The 27571-nt window shown below is 42.0% G+C and overlaps 1 protein-coding gene across 1 annotated transcript in view; it reads left to right on the top strand.

Annotated features, from left to right (window-relative positions):
* The window catches only part of Pik3ca (phosphatidylinositol-4,5-bisphosphate 3-kinase catalytic subunit alpha), a 77260-nt gene that overhangs the window by 22843 nt on the left and 26846 nt on the right, over positions 1–27571 (top strand). The window contains exons 2-9 of the mRNA XM_052730169.1: positions 13872–14298; positions 14758–14967; positions 17567–17817; positions 19614–19859; positions 20595–20680; positions 25992–26097; positions 26656–26808; positions 26893–27027. Of these exons, the coding sequence (XP_052586129.1) occupies positions 13947–14298; positions 14758–14967; positions 17567–17817; positions 19614–19859; positions 20595–20680; positions 25992–26097; positions 26656–26808; positions 26893–27027 (1539 nt within the window). The 5' untranslated portion in view covers positions 13872–13946. The remainder of the gene's footprint in view (positions 1–13871; positions 14299–14757; positions 14968–17566; positions 17818–19613; positions 19860–20594; positions 20681–25991; positions 26098–26655; positions 26809–26892; positions 27028–27571) is intronic.

Consider the following 27571-nt stretch of genomic DNA (forward strand, 5'->3'; position numbering starts at 1 on the left):
TTTTTTCTACTCTGAGGCTAATGACTCATGTTCTCAGAATTGCGCTTTTGTGGAACCTAAAGCACAGTCGGAACTATAGCCCTGTCGTTTGGACTTTTGTGATAGCATTACTATGGATGGACTAGTGATGGGTGGTATGGATCCAGTTGTAACAAAGAAACCAAGACTGTTGGAGTTAGCTGATTCTAAGAGGCATTTGGTTTGTGGTACTGGGGGGGTGAATCCAGGGCCTTGAGCCTGCTCGGCAAGTGCTCTATCATTGAGACATGTTCTGGAAATTAACATTGGGAATACTTAAAAGTATTTGTGTGTGTGTATGTGTCCTTTTTTCCCCCTATGTGCTTTGAAATTGGTGTGATTATCAAATAATAATGATACCACACGATCTGTCAGGTCATAGAGATCATTAGTGTTAACTAAGTGAAGTTGAACAGTTTCAGTTTAGCTTGAATACTATAGTTAAGGAGTAGGGGTTTGAATGTGCTCTTTCTGCAGGCACCATGGTTTATACTCTCTGGATTTTAACCCCATCGAGATAGTCCATCGCATGCTCACCCCAGTGATTACTAAATTGGGTGTGTGTGTGTGTAAGGCTCTGCCACTGTCCATTCAGCCTGTCAAAGCTGGCGACTTTCAGTTCTTCACTTTAATTTTTGCATCATTCTCTTTTTGAGTTACTCTTTAGCTGCTGCTTAGAGAAAGTGTAACATCACCTTTAAAGATCTTAAATCTTCTGTGCCTTATTTTAATTTCAACCAAAGTTTGCTGATGAGTCGTAATAGGAGAAGGAACTAGGATAATAGCATAGTGGTATGGCAAATAGCCTGTTGAAAGGATTTTTGTCATATGACAGATTTTATGAGCAAGCACTTTAACTTATAGTTTGGTTAACGATCGTTTCAGTTGGTCAGCTGAGGACATGAAGCATCAGCCAGTAAAGATGAAAGTATCCTTCTAACCATCACCCTAGTGCTGATGCTTGATGATGGCCCCACCAGTTCCTCATTTTCATTGCTTTTTTAAGATACAGGAACGGTCATTTCAAGATAATTCGTTCATTGTACTTTAATAAGTCCAAAAAAATCAGGAAACATTTGAAAGGGAAAATAAAGACTCAAGTTCTCTGATTAATTAAATAAATGTGTTCTGAATACCTTGCTCGTCATGCACATTGTATGGTGGTGGTGGTTTTTACATTCTAACCTTGTAAGTCTCCACATTAATGGCTGCTGTTGTTCATAGACCTCCTCCTCACACCTTGGCTGTGGGATCTTACTAAAGTAAGTCCCCTTCCTGGTGGCACTGTTGGGAGCTGTCTGGTGTTTGCTCGACAGTCTCTCTCCTTCCCATCACACCTGCTCTAATGAGATGCCTGAGGATGGAAGGTGGGTCACTAGTTGGTCAATAGTTGTTTGTAGTTGAGTTTTTAAGTCATTACTAATGTGATAATCTTCGTCAGTGCCAGGAAAGGAGGCAAATGGCAGGCAATTAAATTAGAATACATTATCAGAGAAATTTTGGATTGTTCTAGCTCAGTCTCATCTCAAACTCATGATCCTCCTGCCTTGGCTTTTGGGGATTGCAGGTATTTACCAACACACCTTGACCAAAAGAGAAAGCAACATAATATTGTTATTAATTCTTGAAATTTTTCATACATGCATTCAATGTATTTTTTGGGTTTTTTTTAATCTGCATGTATGTCTGTGTGAGGGTGTTGGATCCTCTGGAACTAGAGTTAAGGACAGTTGTGAGCTGCCATGTGGGTGCTGGGAATTGAACTCAGGTCCTTTGGAAGATCAGCTAGTGCTCTTAACCACCGAGCTATCTCTCCAGACCCCTCTCCCCTGTACAGTCTATTTTGATCATATTCATCCCATACTCCTTCCAGACCCCATACCCCAAACCTTCTCAGTTTCAGTTTTGTGGGGGGAGGGGTGGGATTTTGAGACAGGCTTTCTCTGAATAGCCCTGGCTGCCCTGGAACTCACTTTGTAGACCAGACTGGCCTCGAACTCACAGAGATCTGCCTGGCTCTGTCTCCTGAGTGCTGGGATTAAAGGCATGTGTCACCACCTCACCCAGCCAAGTCCTCTTCTTTTAGATTTCTAAGTCGATTTTGTCCTGCCCATACACTCATGAGTGTGAGGCCATCCGTTAGAACATGGTCTACTTATGGGGCTTCACCTTTAATGACAACTGACTCTTCCCTCCCCCAGAAGCTATCAAGTGTCAGTAACTTCTCAACTAGAAGAGAGGCTTATGAGTCCCCCTCCCCTCTTCTAGAATGTTGACTGGCCTGATCTTGTGCAGGCCACCGCAGCTGTGGTGAGCTCATGAGTTCATTTGGCCTATCATGTTCAGATGACACTGTTTCACTTTGGTCCTCTTTGACCTCTGGCTCTTACATTCTTTCCGCTCTCTCTATCATATAGATATCTTGTTTGTGAGTGATCACTCTATGCACACTTACTCTACATTTTGACTCTTTGTGAATTTCTACATTAACCACTGCCCACTACACAAATAAACTTCACTAAAGAGGTCTGTGAATTGCTCTAATCTACGGGTATGAGAGATACCAGTTTAGAGGGCAGTTTGATAGTAGGTACATTTAACAAAACAAGAGTAGTAGCTTCCCTCTTGGTAGTATGAGCTCCCCAGCTGTGGTTTCTTAGCTGGATTTATTTACAGGACTAGACTTGCATCTTCTCTTCTGGAATAGGCCTCAAGTCCATTCTGGAAGCAGTTGGTATGCCTCTAACATCTGTGCCACAGTTGCACCCATGGGCATATTTTGCTACACTAGTCACTATTGTGGGTCACAAGATTCACAGCTAAGTAAGACTAGTAATGACCTTTCTCTCTCAAGAGCCTCTATAGCACCTTCCAGTATTCTGAGAACTAGCCAGGAGGCTTCCTTGTCAGTATTAATTTGATTTCTCCTTGTCCTGTATCACAGTATGCAGTGTCTTCAGCAATAAGGGCATACCATTATGATCTGGTGAGCCACCAAGAATACTGGTACCGGTCTCTGTTACTTTAAGGCTCTCCAGAACACTTCTGACCAACAACTCAAAGGGAGATACCCATACTTTTTATTTGGAAACCTATGGGTTCTGGAGGGAGCGTTGTCCCCTACATAAGATAACTCCAATTAAACACTTTTATATGAATATATGTGTGTGAATATAAATATATATGTATATGTATGAAATTTAGGAAGTTTGTAAGATAGTAGGCTTCCTGTGGATGAAAATTGGCTTTTAAAAATTTGAAAGATAGCCGGGCGGTGGTGGCGCACGCCTTTAATCCCAGCACTCGGGAGGCAGAGCCAGGCGGATCTCTGTGAGTTCGAGGCCAGCCTGGGCTACCAAGTGAGTTCCAGGAAAAGGCGCAAAGCTACACAGAGAAACCCTGTCTCGAAAAACCAAAAAAAAAAAAAAAAAAAAAAAAAAAAAAAAAATTTGAAAGACTTATTTTTATATATATGAGTGTTTTGCCTGCATGTATATGTATACCACATGTGTGCTTGGTGCCTGGGGAGGTAGAAGAAGTCAGAAATGGAGTTAAGGGTGGCTGTGGGTTATGTGGGTCCTGGGAACTGAAATCTTGATACAAGAATAGCCAAGTGATATTAACCACTGAGCCATCTCTCTAGCTCCTGAAAAGAGGCAGCTTTAAAACTCGAGTTTCTGTTACATTTCATGTCTTCTGTCCAGTGTTGATACTGTGAAGAATAACTAAATAAATATAAAATTTCACGTTTTGTAGTCTTAAAAATAGTAGAATGTTCATGTAAGTAGACCTTTATACAATTATGTTAGGAATTGGGATTGGGAAACATTGGTTTGGGTCAATAATGACATACGAAATGGGCAGATTAAGACTAAACATTAAGTGATGAGCGTCAGTGAATAAAATTTTAGTGTATTGTACGTTTGCCATGTCATTTTGTAAGAATGTTAGTAAATGTTAATAGATGAGCATGAGGAGAGAGTACTTAGTTACAGCTCCAGCAGCCTCTGAGGAAACGGGTTCAGCACAAAGGCTGAGATTGGGATTGGCACAAATGACAGCAGCAGCCAGGGTAGGTAAGAACTCGACAGAATGTCCGGGAGCTGAACACTGATGTGAAAGACGGGGTGGTCTGCTTGGAGAGCCAGAGTCCCCTTGTCTACTCTACCTCGGGGTGTAGAATGACACTCTCGCCTTTTCACAAAATGCTAACAACCAGGGACTGCCCCCCTGGAGTGAATAAAATTAAAAAGAGGATTTCTCCCCTTGGGTCTGGGTTTATTTTGTGTGTGAGTTCATTAGATGGCTATTGTTTGGCAGAAAAGGACCTTGTCCTCTCCATGTCAGATTGATAGACACATTTGAGAAGCACTCCATATTTTTAAGTTAATCTGGTTTGTTTGTTTCTGTTTTTAAATTTTTTATTTTTATAACAGGTAAGATGGCTCATCAGGTAAAGGCATTTGCTGCCAAGCTTAGCAGTCTTGAGTTCAGTACCTGAGACCCACATAGTACAAGGTTGTCCTCAGATCTCTATGCACATGGCTGTGAGACACTCACAGCCAGATATGTATACAAAAGACACATGTACATAATAAATAAATGAGTTAATAAAAAGATTTTATTTTTAATGACAGGTATATTTGTGTGTATGTTGGTGTACATGAGCCCAGTGCTCATGAACTCCAGAGGAGAGCATTTGATTTCAGGTAGTTGTAAGCTGCGTGAAGGGAGTGTTGGGAACCAAACTCAGCTCCTCTGCAAGAGCTCTATGCATTCTTAACTAACTCTCCAGCCCAACACATCTTTATTTGAATCACTTACCAGCAGGTTTTTTTGTTGCAAACCAAATTGGTAGCATTCAGTTACACCTTTTCCTTGGCCTGGCAGTATTGGTCAACAGATCAACACTGTGATCACAACAGTACAAGAGAAAATGTTGTCATTTAGTTTTGGGAAACACTTAGAGCAGTGATGTGTGAATTTGTACTTTTCTCGTTTTTTTTTCCTCTGAGGGTGTGGAATTACAGGCACTGAAACCATCACTGCTATTTATTCAACCTCAAGAAATAGGGAACTGTTGGAAAGAGTGAGCCATGATGGAGCTTTCTGACAATCCTTGATTTTTCTCCCCAAATCATTTTGGCTGCCTGGCAGATAGTACAGATGAATCTGTTGTTACTATTTGGAATGTTAATAAAAGCATGTTCCAAAACAAAAAGACCTTCTAATGGAACATGGTTAGATACAAATGGGTATCTATACTGTGTCTGCTAGAATCTTTGATGAAAGTTGCTAGCTCTGTCTTTATTGAATCACACTAGGCCACGAACATCTATGAATGTAAACACATTCACAGCAGTCAGAGCCATAGATAGGTTCAATTGAGAAACCCATAGCTGACCCAAATTTCTTTTATGGTACATTATAAGGTTGGTTTGTACTCGTCTTTTTTTCATTATTAAAATCATAAGATTAATCAGAGATACAGACATGCTTTTTAAATGTATATAGATGCTAGAGCATATGACCCAAAGGGAGCAGTATTCGAATGTGAGCCCCAACACTGACTAAATTATGTCCTCATCTCATGGTATAAAGAAATAGGGTATCATTTTTAATGAAGAAAGTTATGAAGCAAAGAAAAAAAGAACCTGCCCTGACTGAGGAAGTCTTCAAGATGGCAGGGCTCTCTAGCATCAGTAGTACTGAGGCTTGAGAAACACTGGCCCTATTAAAACAGAAACACGGTTGCCTCTGCTTTAAACAGGACATGGTAATGTGTATTGTTCTCTCTGCTGAATAACAATGCCATTTGAAAAGTTAGAGGTTTCCAAAGCACTTGTGGATTCCGCGGTCATTAGCCCTAGGTTTTGAGGATTTCAGAGCTGTGATCACTCTGGACTTTCTATGGACTGATTAGCTTTTGCCTTGCACCTCTACAAGTGTTGATCTGTTGAACAATACTGCCAGGCCAAGGAAAATTTGGTTTGCAACAAGAAAACCTGCTGGTAAGTGATTGAAATAAAGATTTGTTGGGCTGGAGAGAGAGTTAAGAATGCATAGAAGCATCCACTTGCTAGTGCATCGTGTTGTTCATAGACTGAGCTGTCAGTCACAAGGACTCAGAGAACTGGAGCAGTAACCAAGAACAGAATCACAGTGTCATTCCACTGGAAGGTTAATTCTTCTTTGGGGTTCTGTGCTTTGAAATCATAATTTACCAAATCCCATCATCCTGGTCTGAAACTCTAACTGGCTGCTCTTAGTTCTGTGTGAAATTAGTATGTCCTCTCTCAACTGTCTGTCTTGTTTCTTTTGCTGTTGCTTTGTCTAATACCCTGACAATAGCTGCTTAAGGGAGAAAGGTTTATTTTATTTTTGGCTGGTAGTTCCATCATGGTGGAGAAGATATAGCATATAGGGAAGGAAGGCCTGGTGATAGATGGGAGCCAGAGGCTCACTGGTCACACAGCATCACCAGTCAGGAAGCAGAGCACAAACAGGAAGTGGGCCAGGTTATAAAGCCTCCAGGCCTGTGCCAGTGACCTGCTTCCTTCAGCATGCTGAGGGCCAAGTGTACAAATGCATGAGTCTGTGGGAGCCGCTTCATGCTCAAACCCCAACACTGTCCTAGGAAGACGAGAAAAGTACTCCCTAGAAAACTCTTAGTGACGTCACCACGAGAGCATTGTGTATGAAGTCTCTGTCTTTTCCGCACTCTGCTCATAATTACGCTTCTCAAACCTTTTCCTGGACTGTTCTTCCTTCCCTGTTTCTACTTTGGGTACTGAGATTGACTCTAGGCCCTCATGCCTGCTAGGTAAGTACTACACCCCAGAGCTATGCCCTCAGCTGGGGTAATGTCTAGTCTCCTTTTGACTTAAACCATACAAAATCTTAGTTTAGCTGAGGACATTAAAATTTGATTTTGCTGTTGTTACTGTCCTTGCATTTGCTTTTATTGGGAGTCAAACCCAGAGCCTCAAGTATGCTGAGCCACATGTTTGGCCTATAAAATTTACATTTTCTACCCCTCATTTCAAGATAGGGTTTAAGTCGCATTTTAAGTTCATGATTTACCTAACAACTTAAAACTAGCATTACTAATTGTATTTCATTAGTGGCTCTGAAGTGGTTGCTTCTGTTATCACATTAGAATCTTTTAACCTGCCTGTTCAGTCACGGTCCTAAAGTCTATGTTTTAGCTGGATGTGCTGGTGCTCTGTAATCAAAGAAGCCCCGGGGATGGGTAGGAGAATCAGCAGTTCAGGGTCATTGTTTGCTGCATAGTGAGTTCAAAACCAGCCTGGGCAACATGAAACTCTGTAAAATCTGTATCTTATGTACACTACTCACCTAGATCTTAATTGTCTTATTTAAAAATTTTTATCAACACACACTCCCTAATTGACCTCATGTCAGGAAACCTTTGACTTAATTGCTTTAGTAATCTCAGAAATATATTTTCATAATGCCTTCTGTAGTTCTGTGAATGTGAATTTAATATGAAAACAAATTGCAACCCTTCCTAAAGAGTTTATAGTTTCCTACATACTGTCATGAGAACTTGATCTCTACAGCTCTTTCTGTCTCACTGAAAGCATGTTTTCTCATGGTCAGCTTGTAAAGGTCAGTGAAGGACAGCGTTCTGAAGGAAGTGGATAGAGCATCCTTCCAGAGCTAGTGCATATCACAGCTGTCCCTCTGGACTCGCTCCAGCTCCAGCTCCAGCTCAGTGGCTCTTACAGAAAGGAAATCTTAGAGGCCTGCACTGGGGTTCAGAGCATGGTGCTGAAGGACACTTGCTTCCCAAAAATCAGCACGCGTGAGATGTGTTTGTAATTATACTGTTCAGCCCCTGCAGCTGGCCTCTTAGAGCACTCCACTCCTTAGGTGTCTTCCGCCTCTTCCTACCATCTACTGCTGTATCTTTCCCTTCAGGCCCTTGATATTTTCTCTGAAAAAATTTCTACGGTTTAGTTTTCTACTTCTTTTTCTATTCTCTGTTTTGTTTTGTTTTCTGTGTCCTTATCCCCCAAATCCTGGAAAGTTCAGCATGGTTATAAATTATTTTAATGAGAGTGTGTAAAGCTGCAGTATAAATAAATACCTTTAAGAGACTATGGTAACAATAAGAAAAGAAATAATTAACTCAAAGTATCTATAGTCATCTTCAAATAGGGTGATCAGACCATTGATTATTAAGCTGTGTTTGAATCACATTGTTTCTATAGTGAAGGGAGTCTTTAGTTCTGGTCTAAGTCAGAACAGAGGTTCACTTGGTAATTTAAAGATTTGGAAAGTATATTTCTGTTTTCTAGTAGTAACCAGATAAAGAGATGCAATATATAAAACTAAACACTGTTTTCCTATTGATTTAAAAATAAAGATATAACCTTGTTTGTCAATACATAAGAATCAGAAATGCATACTGATTATTCAAAAACCTTCAGCAGCTACTGTATGTGTGAAAAGAGGTCCAGAAAATACAAGGTGCTTGCTTCAGAAGTTATGGCTGTTGAATACTTAGGCTGCCGACTCAGTCCGTATAGATGTAGATAAGCTTACAGGTAGATGTTTCCAGATAGCTGACCTATTGTTCATGGCTTTCTGATGCAGAGATAAATTGATTTTTAATAAAACATGTTTTAAACATATATTCCCAAAGTCAGACCCTCTCTGCTGTGTTCACCTGTTACATAGACTCCCAGTCTACACTTGGGTACTGGTTTTGCTATTGTAAAGTGGTATCCAGCTAGACATGACTGGTAGTGTAGAAGATGATGCAGTGATGAGGGAGTTGACCTTAGCCAAGAAGTGACCATTATGTACTGGAAACAGTCTTCTTCCAGTCCTCACGAGCATCAGGAGCGTTGCCTGCTGTGTGCTGCCAGGCAGCATAATGACTGAACTTGATAATGAGGAATGTGACTTGTCAGCAGAGAGGGAATGAATTACATATGCGTGCTTCTAAGAAAGTAAGACTAAGGGGTTGGGGATTTAGCTCCATGGTAGAGCGCTTGCCTAGCAAGCACAAGGCCCTGGGTTCAGTCCTCAGCTCTGGGGGGGAAAAAAAAGAAAGTAAGACTACCTTCATTTGAACAGTTTATTTACATAAGCAGAAAGTAAGGAAAGCCAATTTTCTTTTTTGTCTTTGTTTTTCAGGTGGGCATAATAGCATGGACCTAATATAGGTATGTGAGACACAGAGGTGGGAGGAGTAGGCTAATGAGATCTTGCCTTAAAAAACACCTCTTCATAGTATAACAATGAACATAGAGTCCCAACATTCGGACAACATTCTGACTTTTCAGTGATGTATCCCTGTCTGTAGTAGCACCTACCCATAATCCAAATACTTAGGAGGCTGAGGCAAGAAGACTGAATTTGGGATCATTTCGGACTGGATAGTGAGTTAATGGCCAGCCTGGGGTATATAATGAGAACGTTGTGTCAAAAAGCAAAGGATAGAATACATGTGTAGGACCATGGATTTCATCTCCAGCAGCCTCCTTAAATGAAAGTCTATTTCTAATGGTTACATCTCTGATCTTTGGTTTAGGTAGTGCCTATACCCCAAAGGATCATTGCCAGGATAGCTGGAAAATGTTAGTTGTGAGGTCCTTTTGCCTTCTCTGCCCTTCCATATGTGAGCTTGTGGGTTAGCAGTTTTGTTCTGAATGAGAACACAAGAAGGCAGAAAACGTCAAACAGATAGTATGTCTTGGCTGCTGTGTGGTTATTTCTGTGATGCTAGTCAGTCCCTACTTTACAGAATCCTGAAGGGGTTTATGGCTATGATTGCATTTCTTGTCCATGAAAAGAGAGAGTTAAACTGTGAAGTTTGTTACCTATAACCATACCATTGTACAGTAAGCGATAAAATCAATAACCTGTCTGCCCTGTTAGCCTTCTCTTTTAGTCCTAGAAAACATGAAATTCTGGGTTATTGTATAAAAATGGGTGTTACGATGGCTCTAGCACCATTCAGCAAAGAACCGTAAACAGCTGCTGTTTTAGTGTGGTTTGATTTGGTTTCTATTTGAACTTTTTTATGCTTGCAGAAAGTCAGTACTCACTCATTTGGTATTTTCTTTTCGGGGAAGAGTTAAATATATACTTGAAACCTCCATTTAAGTCACTTCAGTAATTGTGCACATGGATTTGATTTGTCTGGTCTTTTTACTAGGCCATGATTTTTTTTTTTAAGCACAGGAAATACATGGGACTGGATAAATGCTTGAGTGGGTCCGTGTGCTTGCCTCACCAACATGAGGACCTGAGTTTGAGCACTACCCCCACAATAAACTACACATGCTGGTATATTCTGGAGAGGAGGCGCTGAGTTTGAGCACTACCCCACAATAAACTACACATGCTGGTATATTCTGGAGAGGAGGCGCTGACAGGCAAATCCCTGGGGTTTGCTGGCCAGCCAGCCTAGCCTACTTGGTGAGCTCTAGGTCAGTGTGAGACCCTCTAAACTAAAGTGGAGGGTAACCAAGGACAACAGCAACACCACCCTCTGTCCCCCATCCAGGTGCATGTGCACCTGCACACATTGAAATGAAGCAGGAGAGAGACAATAATTAGAGGATGTAAGCAGAACTGAAGGGAGGCAGGCCATTTAGGTCTTTGAAGTAGTCTGCGAGGGTACTGAGAATGAGAATGAAGGTGGATCGGACGCTAAGTAAAGGAGCTTAGGGTAGGTTAGAGGAGTCGGGGAGTGACAGGTTTCTAAATTGTGTCATGCCCCTTACTTCCTTTCCTGTGTAACGCCTCTGTTTCTGTGCTGTGTTCTGTAGGTTGCCTTCCTTCCCTAACTCCACTGAGTCAGCTGGGTACACTCTGTTTATAGAAACTGCCCACCGTAGCTTTCCTTCTACCCTGGAATTCTGAGTGTAATTACCATCACACATACCAGTGACCTTCACACTCTGGAGTTCATCTTCTGAGGGGCAGAAAAGGACATCTGTCTTCATCTTCCTCACCTACTGTGGTGGTTTGAATAAAAATGGCCCCCATTGGCTCATAGAGAGTGGCACTATTAGGAGGTGTGGCCTTGCTGGAGGAAGTGTGTCACTGGGGATGGTCTTTGAGGTTTCAAATGCTTAAGCCAGGCCTAGTGTCACTCTCTCTCACTGCTGCCTGCCAATCCAGATGTAGAACTCTCAGCTCCTTCTCCAGCACCATGTCTGCCTGTATGCTCCCATGTTTCCCGCCATGAGGACAATGGACTGAACCTCAGAACTGTAAGCCAGCCCCACTTAAATGTTTCTTTTATAAGAATTGCCATGGTCCTGGTGTCTCTTCACAGCAATAAAACCCTAACTAGGACACCTCCCCAGTACCCAACATGGTACCCAACACAGGACCAACACCCTTGGTGAAGAAGCAGTGTCAATTATAGCTACCTTGTGCTGCTACTAAGTGCCACACAATAGGGTGGCCACATCAGCAGGATATCTGGGGCTTTTCCCATTCATTTCTATAGTTCCACTTTCCTTTATTAATTTTTATTTCACCTTCACCTTAATGTATGTCTGTGCACTATGTGCATGGCTGGTGCCCATGGAGGCCAGAGGAGGGAGTCCGATCCCCTGGAATTACAGATGGTTATGAGCCTCTCTGGGCTGGGAACTGAACCTGGGTCCCCTGCAAGAAGAACAGACAGTGCTCTTAATTGCTGAGCCGTCTCTCCAGCCCCTCCACTTTCTTTTTCATTTTGCATCTCCTGCTTTGCTTTTGTGGTACTTGACTTACCAATTTCACTTACTGAATGAAAGAAACCGTGTAAGAGCAGGAAGTTAACTTGTGTTTTCTCTTAAGGTGGGACTCAGGGGTTTGGGGTTGGGGGATACACATGTGTGCATGGCACGAGTGTGGCCGGAGGACAGCTCTGGGAGTTGGTCTGTGGGATCAGGGATTGAACTGGGGCATCCAGTCTGCATGGCAAGCACTTTCAGCCACTGAGCAGTTTTGGTGGCTCTGAGCTTGTGCAGTTTAAGGGTTTCAATGGCGTCTTCCAAATGAACCCTCCAAACTGTTGTCATCTAAAATGGAGAATCTTTCAAATCCTTAATAGTTTTAAAAATATCATAACTACTTAGCCAGAAGTGAGGGAAACATTGTACTAACACGGAGTCATAGTTCCTTCAGTGTCTAAAACAATCGGTCTCAAGAGTATAAAGATGGTGCAGATTAATCATGCTTCAGGGAAAATCCTTGATATTTTGTTTTGGACAGTATACTTAAATCACTGTTAAAAAATAAAATGGGGTGGGTGGTGTGGTGGTCCACACCTTTAATCCCAGCACTTAGGAAGCAGAGGCAGGCAGATCTCTGAGTTAGAGGCTAGCCTGGTCTATAGAGCGAGTTCCAGGACAGGAAGGGCTACACAAAGAAACCGTGTCTCCAAAACAAAACAAACCCGTGAGGGGCCAGAGAGGTGGACTTTCATCTAAGTACACTTGCTGCTCTTGCAGAGAACAAGAGTTCACTTCCTAGCCCCTAAGTCAGGCAGTTAAAATACCCTTTAAAAACAGAGTGGAAGCCAGGCATTATGCCACATACCCCAAGCCCCAGCAGGCAGGTGGAAGCAGAAGCATTAGAATACAAGGAAGGCTAGTTCTGGCTGTATCGCAAATTCAAGACCAGCCTGGACTACTTCACCTTAGACTTTTTCTCAGACAATCCAAACCTCAGAGTACTCTAAAAATATCACTTGGACAAAAAACAATCCCACCACCAATAGAAAGGAAATTATAGGGGGCCTGGAGAGATGGCTCTTGAGTTAAGAGCATACTGCTCTGCCAGAGGACCAAGTTAGATTTCTAGCACCCACATCGGGTGGCTCACAACTCTCTGTAACTCCAGGTCAAGGGGATCTGTCACCTCTGACCTACATTCACATGCACATATCACACAGACGTACACACATATACATGGTTTAAATAATAAAAAAAAATATTTAGCCAGGCAATGGTGGTGCACACCTTTAATCCCAGCACTTGAGAGGCAGAGGCAGGCGGATCTCTGTGAGTTCGAGGCCAGCCTGGTCTACAGAGTGAGATCCAGGACAGGCTCCAAAGCTACACGGAGAAACCCTGTCTCAAAAACAAAACAAACAAACAAATAAATAAATAAAAAAATATTTAAGGGAAATTAGAAAGATTAAGATAGAAAGACTAAGCCACTTAATTTCACATTACTAAATGTGCCGGGGGAAGAGTAGAGAAGGAAACATATTTGGATTTTTCTGGGCTGTACTTATATTTAAAATAAATGATGATCTGTTAACCTCAAAGTTCTACCACAAGTCTGTTGCATCATGAAATGATGAAGAATGACAGATGTGACAGAACCCAGTCTCTGTGTATGCCAGGCAAGAGCTCTACTACTCCACCATATCCCCAATCTGTTAAGTGTTGATTTGTCCTTGAGACAGTCTTGGGAAACATTCCAGGCAAGCCTTGAACTGCAGTCCTCCTGCCTCACCCAGAGTACCTGAGATTGCAGGCCTGTACCTGGTGAGATGAGAACATTTGGTTGAGTTACAGCTTGGTTTTTCATTCTTTCCATTGTCTCTTTTTATGAGACCCAACTTAAGAAAGTCTATTCAGTATTTTAAAAATTTCATTAACTCTAATTAAATGCAAGTTGTTCTAGTAGCTGCTGTAATAAATTCTTTATAGCATAGTTTAGAGCAACCGTCTAGATTAAAGCACGTAAGTTGTCATTGCTCTGATCGTTCCGACAACAGGAAGTGAACCACTGCATTTCACAGTGTGGTCATCATTGTCGGCTCAGGAGCTGCTGCTCTCTAACAGGTGGTTTTCTTCCTTGTCCAGGGCCTGTTTGGGGACAGCCATATCTCTGAGTCCGTGAAGCGGTTTTCTATGTAAAGTTTGCAGAGGATCGGAACAATGCCTCCACGACCATCGTCAGGTGAACTGTGGGGCATCCACTTGATGCCCCCACGAATCCTAGTAGAATGTTTACTCCCCAATGGAATGATAGTGACTTTAGAGTGCCTCCGTGAGGCTACACTAATCACCATCAAACATGAACTGTTCAAAGAAGCCAGAAAATACCCTCTGCATCAGCTTCTGCAAGATGAATCTTCTTACATTTTCGTAAGTGTTACCCAAGAAGCAGAAAGGGAAGAATTTTTTGATGAAACAAGACGGCTTTGTGACCTTCGGCTTTTTCAACCCTTTTTAAAAGTAATTGAACCAGTAGGCAACCGTGAAGAAAAGATCCTCAATCGAGAAATTGGTATGATATAATTTTCAGCTAATTGACCTTGTCATTGCTAAACTGCAAATAGCTGGCATCTACTCTTTGTTTTATTATTAAGATACTTTGTCTGAATCAATACCTTTGTAATCTTTAAGTAGATTTCTTAAAAAATCTAAAGTAGTTTTTTTACCACTGAGCTATAGAATATTGTAACACTTTGATATTCTGTAGGGTTTTCCTTAAGAAATACAATTGGGAGAAGGCCTTAGATCTGTTAGAGCGAAGTTTTATTACTCTGTAAAAAAGTTGATAATGATTCTATTATAATATTAATATATGTATAGAAAATACATATATTTAAAATGCTTAAGGCTTCATCAACTCTTAAAAACAAATTTATAGAAACTTCTTGACTCTTAGGCTTTTCCAAATGTGTGCAGTTCTCTGTAAGAACCACATCAGCCCTTCATTCTTCATAAATATTTTATTTTTTAGGTTTTGTTATTGGCATGCCAGTGTGTGAATTTGATATGGTTAAAGATCCAGAAGTCCAGGACTTCCGAAGGAACATTCTGAATGTTTGCAAAGAAGCCGTGGATCTGCGGGATCTCAACTCGCCTCACAGCAGAGCAATGTATGTCTACCCTCCAAATGTAGAGTCCTCCCCAGAATTGCCAAAGCACATCTACAACAAGTTAGATAAAGGTAAGGAGGTCACCATGCAGAGAAATTCCTCGTCACTGCGCTGGTTTCTTCTGCACAGTTTCTTTTGGCTGGCTGGATGTCGAGCTTGAAGGCAAGGACTGCTGACCATGAGAGTCAGTGCTAAGTGATGAACAGTTCTCTAACACTGAAGAACTGAGTTTGGAATTCACTGCTGCACAGAATGTGAACAGAAGTAGAGCTGATTATCTTTCTTTAACAATTAAAACCAGAAGGAGCTGCTGTCTAGGCCTTACACATACAAGGCCATGGGTGTGGGTTTGATCCCCAGCACCACCAAAAAAAGAAGGAAAAGACTTCATAAAAACAGGCACAGATTTGGACACTTTAATGATCTGTCCTGTGACAGGAAGACACGGTCACGCATCACTGTGTCTTTTGCTTTTCTAAGGATGAGTTTCAAGAAGTTTGTGCTCTGTTCCTCTAACCATAACCAGAAACAATGTCCTATTAACCTGACTAACTAGAGGTAAAGATACGATGTCTAGTTAACCTGACTGACTAGAGGTAAAGATACAATGTCTAGTTAACCTGACTAGAGGTGAAGATATGATGTCTAGTTAAACTGATTGACTAGAGGTGAAGGTATGATGTCTAGTTAACCTGACTGACCAGAGGTGAAGGTACAGTGTCTGGTTAACCTGACTGACCAGAGGTGAAGGTACAGTGTCTAGTTAACCTGACTGACTAGAGGTGAGGAGACAATGTCTAGTTAACCTGACTGACTAGAGGTGAGGAGACGATGTCTAGTTAACCTGTCTGACCAGAGGTGAGGAGACGATGTCTAGTTAACTTGTCTGACCAGAGGTGAGGAGATGATGTCTAGTTAACCTGTCTGACTAGAGGTGAAGGTATGATGTCTAGTTAACCTGACTGACCAGAGGTGAAGGTACAGTGTCTGGTTAACCTGACTGACCAGAGGTGAAGGTACAGTGTCCAGTTAACCTGACTGACTAGAGGTGAGGAGACAATGTCTAGTTAACCTGACTGACTAGAGGTGAGGAGACGATGTCTAGTTAACCTGTCTGACCAGAGGTGAGGAGACGATGTCTAGTTAACTTGTCTGACCAGAGGTGAGGAGATGATGTCTAGTTAACCTGTCTGACTAGAGGTGAAGATACAATGTCTGGTTAACCTGACTGACTACAGGTGAAGATGCGATGTCTAGTTAACCTGACTAGAGGTAAAGATACGATATCTAGTTAACCTGTCTGACCAGAAGTGAAAGTACATTGTCTAGTTAACCTGACTGACCAGAGGTGAAGATACAGTATCTAGTTAACCTGACTGACTAGAGGTGAGGATACAGTGTCTAGTTAACCCGACTGACCAGAAGTGAAGGTACAGTGTCTAGTTAACCTAACTGACTAGAGGTGAAGGTACGATGTCTAGTTAACCTGTCTGACTAGAGGTGAGGATACGATGTCTAGTTAACCTGACTGACCAGAAGTGAAGATACAGTGTCTAGTTAACCCAACTGACCAGAGGTGAAGGTACAGTGTCTAGTTAACCTGACTGACTAGAGGTGAGGAGACGATGTCTAGTTAACCCGACTGACCAGAGGTGAAGGTACAGTGTCTAGTTAACCTTTCTGACCAGAGGTGAAGGTACAGTGTCTGGTTAACCTGACTGACCAGAGGTGAAGGTCTGGTGGAAAAAGGCAATGTTCACATCTGGCAGACTGTCACACAACTCCTAGGCTCCTTCCTGACTGACCTAGGGGATCGCTGAGAACCCAAGGCCGAGCTCATTTCCACTTTAATCTGCCGAGACGCACTTCACAGAGTGACTCGAGAGGGCTTCCAAAGTTTGAGAGTCAGTAAAGAGAGCTCCATTGCTAGAGCGGGGCGAAGATGGAGGAGTCGGCGAATAAATGGCAAAAGGGACAAGGAATCTTCCTTTCCGTATCCTCACCACTGGTCAGTCAGGTTAACTAGACACTGTACCTTCGCCTCTGGTCAGTCAGGTTAACTAGACACTGTACCTTCACCTCTGGTCAGTCAGGTTAACCAGACACTGTACCTTCACCTCTGGTCAGTCAGGTTAACTAGACACTGTACCTTCACCTCTGGTCAGTCAGGTTAACTAGACACTGTACCTTCACCTCTGGTCAGTCAGGTTAACTAGACACTGTACCTTCACCTCTGGTCAGTCAGGTTAACTAGACACTGTACCTTCACTTCTGGTCAGTCAGGTTAACCAGACATCGTATCCTCACCTCTAGTCAGACAGGTTAACCAGACATCGTATCCTCACCTCTAGTCAGACAGGTTCACTAGACATCGTCTCCTCACCTCTGGTTAGTCAGGTTAACCAGACATCGTCTCTTCACCTCTAGTCAGTCAGGTTAACTAGACATCGTATCCTCACCTCTGGTCAGTCAGATTAACTAGACATCGTATCTTCATCTCTAGTTAGTCAAATTCACTAAACATCCTATCTTCACCTCTGGTTAGTCAGGTTAACTAGATATCGCATCTGGTTGTAGTTGTAAGAGCAGAGAGTGAAAACGTCTCGAAACTTGTCTTCAGAGAAGTGAAGTGGACACAGTGATTCATCCAACAGTGTTTTCTTGTTACAGGACAGATCATAGTGGTGATTTGGGTAATCGTCTCTCCAAACAATGACAAGCAGAAGTACACCCTGAAGATCAACCATGACTGTGTGCCAGAGCAAGTCATTGCGGAAGCCATCAGGAAGAAGACTCGGAGTATGCTGCTATCCTCTGAGCAGTTGAAGCTCTGTGTTTTAGAATACCAGGGCAAGTACATTCTGAAGGTGTGTGGCTGTGATGAATACTTCCTAGAAAAATATCCTCTGAGTCAGTACAAGGTGAGTAATGTGTACCCACATCAGGGCTGCATATGTTCTTAGCACATACTTTTGATGATTAATAGTTAATATTAGCAAACAGAATTTGTAAGCTTATTTATTAGCTTATTTTAATTTTGCTTCATACTAATAGTGAGTTTCACTGAAATGACATTTTCCTTTGTGAGTTGTATCTTTTTGGTTTCTTTTGTTTCTGCCACTACCAGAGATTAAACCTAGGACCTCACAAAGGTCAGCCGAGTCTTCTACCACTGAACTATATCCTGCAGTGGTCATTTATGACATGCATGTATATTGTGTGTTTTGATCCTTTCGACCCCAGATCTTCACCTCTAGTCAGTCAGATTAACTAGATACTGTACGTCGATGGATGAGTAAGTTTTCCCTTTGATTCCCTTGCTTTCAACCAGTCCCCCCTCTATTTATGTTTATGTTTAAATGTTGTAATTATTTGAGAGTCTGAAGATGAAACAGTTATACTAACCACAAAATAGAAAGTATTTCATGACCTCCCTGCTCCCCAGTAATGATATTGGGACAGTGTTAAAGTAGAATCTTGGTCTATTAAGATCACTACTGACCTTTCTCCTCTTTCTCTGTCCACTGAATAAATCCCTTTGAGAAGCAGCAGTAGCGTGTGCACACCAGTCACTGTTTTATAATACAGACACTGGCCTTCAGTTGCTGATAGGTGGGGAATTGGGAGTTACGATGTGTATAGAGTAGCAAAGATCAAAAATACATATCCTGGGGGCCAGCAAGATGCAAAGAGAGAACCAACTTTAAACTTCCTTTGAACTTCATGCATTCTCTGTGACACATGTACATTAATAAGTAAATGTAATTTTTAAAAAATCTTCGTCTTGGACTTGGGGAGATGGATCAGTTGCTTTGGAGTACAAGTCTGAGGAGGACCTGTGTTTGGATCTCTAGCTCCTATGTAAGAGCCAGGCTTGACAACCTGGGTCTGACATCTCAACACTAGGGAGGCGGAGACAGGGATCCCTGAAGTTCTCTGGACAGCCAGCCTGGTCCTTGGTCAGCTCCATGTTCAGGAGACACCCTCTCTCAATAAAATCAAGTGGAAAGTGATCGAGGAGGCCACCTGACCTTGAACTCTGCACACACATCCTGCTAGTTCACAACTCAAACCAGTACATTTTAACATTTTTTAATATTGCTATAACTCTGAGTCTTGTTTACTTATTATTTTTATTGTTTGGAATTTTGTTTGTTTGAGGCAGGGTCTCATATAGCCCAGGCTGGCTTCAAACTGGCCACGTAGCTAAGAATGACCTTAAACCCTCATCTTCCTCCGTCCACTCCCCACGTGCTAGCTTACCAGTGTAGGTGACACACCAGCTTATTTATGGGGCTTTATTGTTTCAGTAAAATAGATGTTTCTCAGGAATTGCAGGGAGGGAGTAGTGTGGTATTTGGCCCTGAGAAAAAGGCTTCATTGTGACGTATGACATGGACTGTCAGGCTTACCAGAGGAAGCTGCTCTTCCCTTACAGCGATCATTTCTGATCCTTGTGTTTAGTGTTTGCAGTTAGGGGTAAAATGACAATGTCAAACGTTGACCCTAGTTTTTTACTTTATAGATATATTCAGAGGCTCTTTGAAACTAATTCCACTTTAATAAATAAGCAGCTGCTAGCAAGTGTGGTCTGTGTTTACTTTTTAAAATTACCTTTGGAAATCATTGTGTAAATGCTCATAGCATTCCTACATGTTGTCTTGGGCATGAAGGACCTTATGGAAATGGCTTCTTCCCTCCCTCCGATCTCTTGCAGTACATAAGAAGCTGTATAATGCTCGGGAGGATGCCCAACTTGATGCTGATGGCCAAGGAAAGCCTTTACTCTCAGCTGCCGATGGACAGCTTCACAATGCCATCATACTCCAGGCGCATCTCCACAGCCACGCCCTATATGAATGGAGAGACATCTACAAAATCCCTCTGGGTTATAAATAGTGCACTCAGAATCAAAATTCTTTGTGCAACCTATGTAAATGTAAATATTCGAGACATTGATAAGGTAAGGTCAAATGCTGATGTTTACTCTATATAAGTCATTTTTGTATTAGCCTAATTTAAGCATTATAAACTATTGACCTGTGGTAGTTTTTCAGATGACTAAAAACACAAGTCTCAGAAAATATAAATGAGTCATGAATCCTGTTTGAGTTATACCTGCCTCAGCTTTCACACAGCTTTGGTTCTATCTATAATTGTAATACCCATAACTGTAGGCTTTTTAAAGTAAAAAGTTGTACAGTCTGTTCAGTTACAAACAGTGATCTGACCTAAAGTGGGACTTTTTATAGTCTTTATTTAATCCCACTATGTGAAAGTCTTGACATCTCATAACAGAGCTGTTAATATCTTTGGGAACTGTTCCTCTAGCTTCAGGAATTTGAAGTAACACCTGACACCAGCTTACCTTGGAAAAGTGAAGGCCTCTGTGTTTTATGCATAGTGCCGTCGGCTTGTGGCTGTTAACTTCCTAGTGGTCGGAGGCCCCATCGTTAGTGGGTGAAGACTGTAAATTTATACCAAGAAACCTTCTGAACAAAACATGATTCTCTCATTTACATCAGTTAAATTAAAATTTTGTAGTGCTGGGCTCTCTTGAGTGTTCCTGTGCCTCTGTGTGTGTGTGTGTGTGTGTGTGTGTGTGTGTGTGTGTGTGTGTGTGTGTGTGTATGTGTGCGTGTGTGTGTACATGTACACTATATATACAGTGTACATTTTCCTCCTTTCTTTGTTTTAGATCTATGTTCGAACAGGTATCTACCATGGAGGAGAACCCTTGTGTGACAATGTGAACACTCAAAGAGTACCTTGTTCCAATCCTAGGTAAGAGGGTGCTTGGACATGCTTCATGTCATTCGTCTGATGCAAGCTACCTGCATTTCCGTTATTTACATAGAGAACATAAGGACTTCTGTGACTTACTCTTTCAGATTTTATCCGTAAGGTTTTCCTGCTTCACTCCTGTCACTGTTTCAAGGAGTGAAGGGAACATGTCAAAGTCTTGTTCTTGATGAATAAGTAAAGACCTGAACTCTAAGGCTGTCTCCTCCATATGCTTCACAAGAACACAGTTATTGGGTCTTTTAGAAAAGGCAGTTTCCTGTGAGAAAGCAAGCTGCTTGGACTCATTCTTGCTTAGATATGATGAGGAAATGGAAGGTGTCCAGAGCTTGCAGACCTCCTGTTTCTTTGTCTGTGAGCTATTTGAGGATAAGAGTCAACCCCTTGATTTCACAGCAGTAGTGTTCCAGGAGAACTTAGCTGACACTGGAAGGTGTCAGTATAAATGCAGCAGAGCTCACAAGTGAGACCTCAGGAGGCAGTTCACAAGGAAGGGAGACTGAGTTCTGATGGTCAAAACAAATGCCGTTCTTGTTACTACATTTCCAGAGTTCATGACTCTCCTGGAGCCTAGGACAAGCTCAGGGAGATGGTCACTTGTCTATCAGTGTGAACAGAAGCAGTGGCCACCTTACCTGAGCCATAGTATGTCAATCAGGGCATCATTGAGGTTAGATGGTACACATGACATCCGAGAGTCCTTAAAACAACAGTTTTAACAAATTTCCCACTCACACTTCTTGTTTGCCAAAGTAGTGAGTGTGCTGATTGTAGGTGATTAAAAGAAAAAAAAAAGCTTCAGTATTTTTGAGGACATTGTGGACAGTCTTCACAAATTGAAGAAAGTCTACAAACCCACAAATCCAAAGAATTCCTGGAGCCTCAAGGAGAGGCTTCAGAAAAATCTGCCCTGGTTGTTTGAGAACCAAGAGTAATACTTTTAGGAAAATTAGAAGGAAGACTTCATAGTAGTTGGCTACAATGTTGATATTTGGAAAATAAAAGTAACTGTTTAAGGCAGCTGTGGTGTGCATGCATGTTTTTCCAGCTTTCCGGAGCTAAAGGAAGGATGATCAGGAGTTCAACTTTATCTCCAGCTACATAGTAGCTCAAAGCCAGCCTGGGTTGCATGAACCATCCTGACCAAACAGACAGACACGTTCTACAGTTCTTATGTTCATCTGCACCTCACTAAATTTCTGGTTAGGGACTCGAGAAATGGCTGAGCACTACTGCTGTTATCAACATTTACATTGGGCAGCTCACAACCACCTGTAGCTCCAGCGTCAGGGAATCCCTCACCCTCTTCTGGCCTCTGCAGGCACCTGAACTCATATGCATACACCCCCAGACAGGCAGACACACACACATACACACATATGTATCTTAAAAAAAAAAAAGAAAGAAAAGAATTCTCAGCCAGGGGGTGGAGGTGACGCATGCACTTAGGCAGAGACAGGAAGATCTCTGAATTGGAGGACAGCCTGGTCTACAGAGTGAATTCCAGGACAGCCAGGGCTACACAGAGAAACCTTGTCTTGAAAACAAACAAAAAATTATCTTTTTAAAGTAGAAGTTAAATCTCTGTGGTAGTAATATGAAAATGTTATTAAATTCTTTAACTTTCTGATTTATAAAAATAAAACTCAGAAATAAATATGAAATTATTAGAGAGATAGAAGCATAGATTTGGAAAGCGTTGAGATTTATTTTTGTGTGTGAGTGTTTGCCTGAATGTATGTCCGTGCAGTGTTCTTGGAGGTCAGAAGTGACAGTTGCTTCCCCTGGGACTGGAGTTAACAGGTAGTCGTAAGTTGCTGCCATGTGGGTACTGGGAACTGAACATGAGTTCTGTGCAAGAGCAACAAGTGCTCTTACTGCCGAGCCATCTCCCCAGCCCTATTTTTAAAAATTAATTATTTTATTTTTGAGGGTCTCACTCTGTAGCTCTGACTGACCTTGAACTCATAGAGGTCCTCTGCCTCCCGAGTGCTGGGATTAAAGGCATTCAGTGACCACCACACCAGACTTTGAAAACTCTTGAAAGGTGAGCCAGGTGTCTGAGCAGGTAAGGGTGTTTGCAACAAAGCCTGCTGGTCTGATGAGTTCCCAGCCCACATGAGAAAAGAGAGAACTGACTCCCAGAAGTCGTTCTTGGACCTTCACATGCACTTGTGTGCACACAATAAATATAATAAAAACATTCAATGCAATAAATATAATAAAAACCATTTAACACACAATTAATATAATAATGTTTAGAAAAAAGAAGACTTTTACTGAAATTTTTGGCTCAGTAGTTGTGCTTTTCATATACCGGGTGAATTTGATATTTTATGTTTTTTTTTATACATATACAGTTAGTTTTCAGAAAGAGCAATCAATTTGGACTACATTCATAAAACTATTTCTTAAAAGTAACCTGGCCTGGGCAGTGGTGGCGCACGCCTTTAATCCCAGTACTCGGGAGGCAGAGGCAGGCGGATCTCTGTGAGTTCAAGGCCAGCCTGGGCTACCAAGTGAGTTCCAGGAAAGGTGCCAAACCCTGTCTCGGAAAAAAAAAAAAAAAAAAAAAAAAAGTAACTTGGGGGAGGAGACTAGAGAGATGTTTCAGTGATTAAGCTCTTTAATAGAAGTATGTGTATGTATGTGTTTGCCTGCATGTATATATATGCATTCCTAGTATCCCTGGAGGCCAGAAGAGTGCATCTGATCCCCAGGAACTGGAGTTACAGTTGTGAGCTGCCATGTGGTTGCTGGGAATTAAACCTGGGTCCTCTGCAAGAGCAGCCAGTGATCTACTGCTGAACCATCTCTCTTTCCCTGGTTAAGAACTCTTGATGTGCAATCACAAGGACAGGAATTAAGATCTCAGCACGTGTGTCTATAATTCCAGTTCCAAGAGAGGTGGAGACGAAGGATTGCTGAGGCTTCCTAGCTTTCAGCATAGCTGACTAAAGAAGAGCTCTAGGTTCAGGAAAAGACCCTGTTTCAAAGGAGTGGACAGAGGTTGATGTAGAATAACACTCAACTTTTGTTCCCCTCATGCATTCATACACACATGAGCAAATATGCTCATGTAAGCATATATACACACATAAATAAGTAAGTTTGTAGAAAATAAATAACCTGGTATGTTTTGCAGTGGATGTCAGAGAAAAGAGTGCTAGTTCCACTAGACCTAGGAACAGAGTTCTCTGAGAGTGTGGAGGGCACTTCCCATTTATTTATGTGCAGTTTGGGAAATTTCAAACTAATCAAGTTTTAGGTAGATATAAGTCAAGTGTGTCTTCCCACCCCCCAAATAAACAGATAAAATTTAAAATACTTTGTCTGGGGTGGGTGTAGGGGAGACATGCTGACAAATGGGAGCCAAAGATTATAACCCTGGGTTTCATTCTCCAGAGGCCCTCCACCTTTTCCTTGAGACATTCATTGGCCTGTAACTTCTCAAGTAGGTTAGCAAGGCCCAGGAATCCACCTGTCTTTGCTTCCCTGGTGCTGAGATCGAAAGTGCACACCTCCTCATCTGGCTTTTAATCACACAAGGCTTGCAGGGAAGCATTTTACTGACAAAACCATTTCCCAGCTTTGTGTATATCCTTCATTTTATTTATATGCTGACTTATTTAGACCAGGGAGTTGTTCTGAATGAAACTGATTACGTATAAAAATAAATATAACAATAATCATTAGCCAGTTCCCATTAGCTAGTTTCTCTTTTCTGTTTGGTTAGATTTTTAATAAATCAAATTTTATTTTGTTTGCATAACACATACATGCATAAAAGTATACAGACCATGAGGGCTAGGGAGATGGTTCATTGGGTAGAGTGCTTGCTGTTTAAGTGTGCTGTTCTGAATTCAGATCTGCAGCACCTACATAAAAGCCTGGGTGAGACAATGCAAGTCTGTAATCCCAGCACTGGGAGATACAGAGACAGGTAGGTCTTGGGGGCTCACTGTCCCAGCTGTAGAGCTAAAGCGGGTAGCTCCAGGGCCAGTGAGAGACCCTGTCTCAAAAAATAATGTGAAGAATGAGTGAAAAGGACAGCCAGCCTCAACATTTGGCTTCCACATGCACATGATGCATAAGCATATGTGCATAGTGAGTATGCATGTCCTCACATATGTACACCACACACAGTATGGAGATCGTAAGTACATAACTCATCTATTTGATCACAAAACTAGAACTAGGGAAAATGGTTCAGTAAGGAAAAGTACTAACTGAAAGCCTGATAACTGGACTGATTTGAAGCCCTAGAACTCACATGAAAAGCTGGGTACAGGGACTGGGGATGTAGCTTAATTGGTAGCGTGTTTACCTAGCATGCATGGAACCCTGGGTTCAATCCCTGGCACTGAATAAAATCGGGTGTGGTACAAGCCTGTAATCCCAGCACTCAGGAGGTGGAAGCAGGAGGATCAAATGTTTCAAGTTATCATTGAACACAGCAATGGAACCAACCTGGAATAAATGAGACCATGCCCAGAAATGAAGAAGAAGCTGCATGTGGTGGTTCACATCTGTAGTCCCAGCACTTCCATGGAGAGATGGAAGGGAGAGACAGGAGATTGTGGGCCAGGAGCCTGTGGTGCACAGCACAGGGCAGAAACAGTCACCTGCCCCAAAGTAGAAGGCGCGCACTGATCATAAAATAAAAACAGAAAAAATGGTTCCTCATGCCCATTCCCAGGTTAATTTTTCCTCCCCTAAAGGGAACAAGTATCCAGGCTTCTACAAGTTTGTTTCACTTTTGGGTTGTTTGCAGGTGGAGGATATTATGAATAGTTCAGTTAGCAGTCTGTGGATCGCACATTGCTGTCTTTATTCATAGTGAACCTGGGTATGCATTTGTTCATTTTCCAGGGCTTTCCAGTTCGGTTGTAACAAGTGATGTGTTTAGTCCTAATGCATGAGGTTTCCTGTTAGTGCGTTCCTTGCCACCTGCCCTTTGTCTTCTACAATTCCATCCGTGAAGTTTGAATTTTTTCCATACTCTGTATGGCCAGTAATACTGACTCAGGCACCGCCCCCAGCTTTTTGGGACAGGGTCTCACTTTGTAGCTCTGGGTGACCTGGAACTTGGCTGTGTAGGTCAGGCTAGCTTTGAACTCACGGATTACCTTTGCCTCTTGAGTGCTGGGATAAAGGTGTGAGCCACCACACCCAACTAATACTGTTCTGTACTGTGACTTCATTTGATTGTCATTCTCCTTGTCTTTAGTGTTGATGTATTGTGGAGCCATGTGTATTCTGGGTATAGCTTTGTTCTATCAATTTTCTGTAGGTGGAATGAATGGCTGAATTATGACATATACATTCCTGATCTTCCTCGCGCTGCTCGCCTTTGCCTTTCCATTTGCTCTGTTAAAGGCCGAAAGGGTGCTAAGGAGGTAAAGTATCTCAGATAATATTATCTCTAGATTTTGCTCTCCAGAATCCCCTGGTACCTTTGATTCATGCTTCCTTACAAAATGGGCAAATTTCCACTTTCTCTTTTGTTTCTTGGTTTAGGCTAGTCCTGCCGTGTGTGTAACCCAGGGTTCTCTGAGAAGTGTCCTTCTCAGCCTCTCAAATGCAGACTAAGATACTAGTGAGTGTAGCATTTGAGAATATATTGGGAGAGCTTGAGAAATGCACTGCTGATGAATAAGTACGCCCTGAGTTCATGTCAGTGTAATTTGTTAAGCATGCTGGGTGACTGTGAGAGTTACTATACACCTCACTCCTGTACTGGTTCATGTGTCCCCTTAAAATAGAGAAAATACTGGGGTTCCTGGTGGGAAAGGCACAGAAAACCCTTATATTGTGAAAAGCCAGTATGGCTTTGGTAGACTTTATATTCCTTTAATTATAGATGCAACTGTTGAATTCTCCTCCCAGGGAAGAAGTGTATTTGGAAATGTGTGATTTATTCACAGAATCGTGAATATTTTCTTTGTTTCATTAAGGAGCACTGTCCATTGGCCTGGGGAAATATAAACTTGTTTGATTATACAGACACCCTAGTATCCGGGAAAATGGCTTTGAATCTCTGGCCTGTTCCACATGGGTTAGAAGATCTGCTGAACCCTATTGGTGTTACTGGGTCAAACCCAAATAAAGTAAGCTTTTTATTATCAGAAATTAGTTTTCTTTATGACAGCTAAGCATAACATGTATGCAATAACATTTGTTCTTTCTTGCAGGAAACTCCATGCTTAGAATTGGAGTTTGATTGGTTCAGCAGTGTGGTGAAGTTCCCAGATATGTCTGTGATCGAAGAACATGCCAACTGGTCTGTGTCCCGAGAAGCGGGATTCAGTTACTCTCATACAGGACTGGTGAGGCACACCCTGAGTTTCTTTGTCTAGGCCGTAATCTCTAGAGATGAGCACCTGCTCTGTGTGCATGAGGGCTGTGTAGCTCAATCATTCTGATGTGGATATAACTGAGCTCGGTTGTAGACGGACTTTTCTTTGGACCACCAGCTCACAAAAAGTGACACAGAGACTTATTAATTATGAAAGCTTAGCCAATAGCTTAGGCTTGTTTTTAACTAGCTCTTATAACTTAAATTAACCCATTTCTGTTATTTTACGTGCTGCCACATGGCTCATGGTTTGTTACCTTATCTCCTACATGTCATGCTTCCTCTGAGTCCGGCTAGCAACCTCACCTTCTTCTTCCCAGCATTCTCTCTGCTCCTAAAATCCTGACTAGCTATTTCCTGTTTAGCTTTTTATTAAACCAGTCACAGTGATATATCTTCACACTGTGTAAAAGGAATATTCCACAACACTCTGTAGCAGTACAGCAGTAGAGATCATTTTCTGTACCCACCTGTACCTATTTCATTCTTGCTTTATTTGAAGCCTTATTGGATGC

This window comes from Peromyscus californicus, unplaced genomic scaffold, assembly GCF_007827085.1.
Source record: "Peromyscus californicus insignis strain IS unplaced genomic scaffold, ASM782708v3 Scaffold_9__1_contigs__length_137607984, whole genome shotgun sequence".
NCBI classification, from domain to species: domain Eukaryota; kingdom Metazoa; phylum Chordata; class Mammalia; order Rodentia; family Cricetidae; genus Peromyscus; species Peromyscus californicus.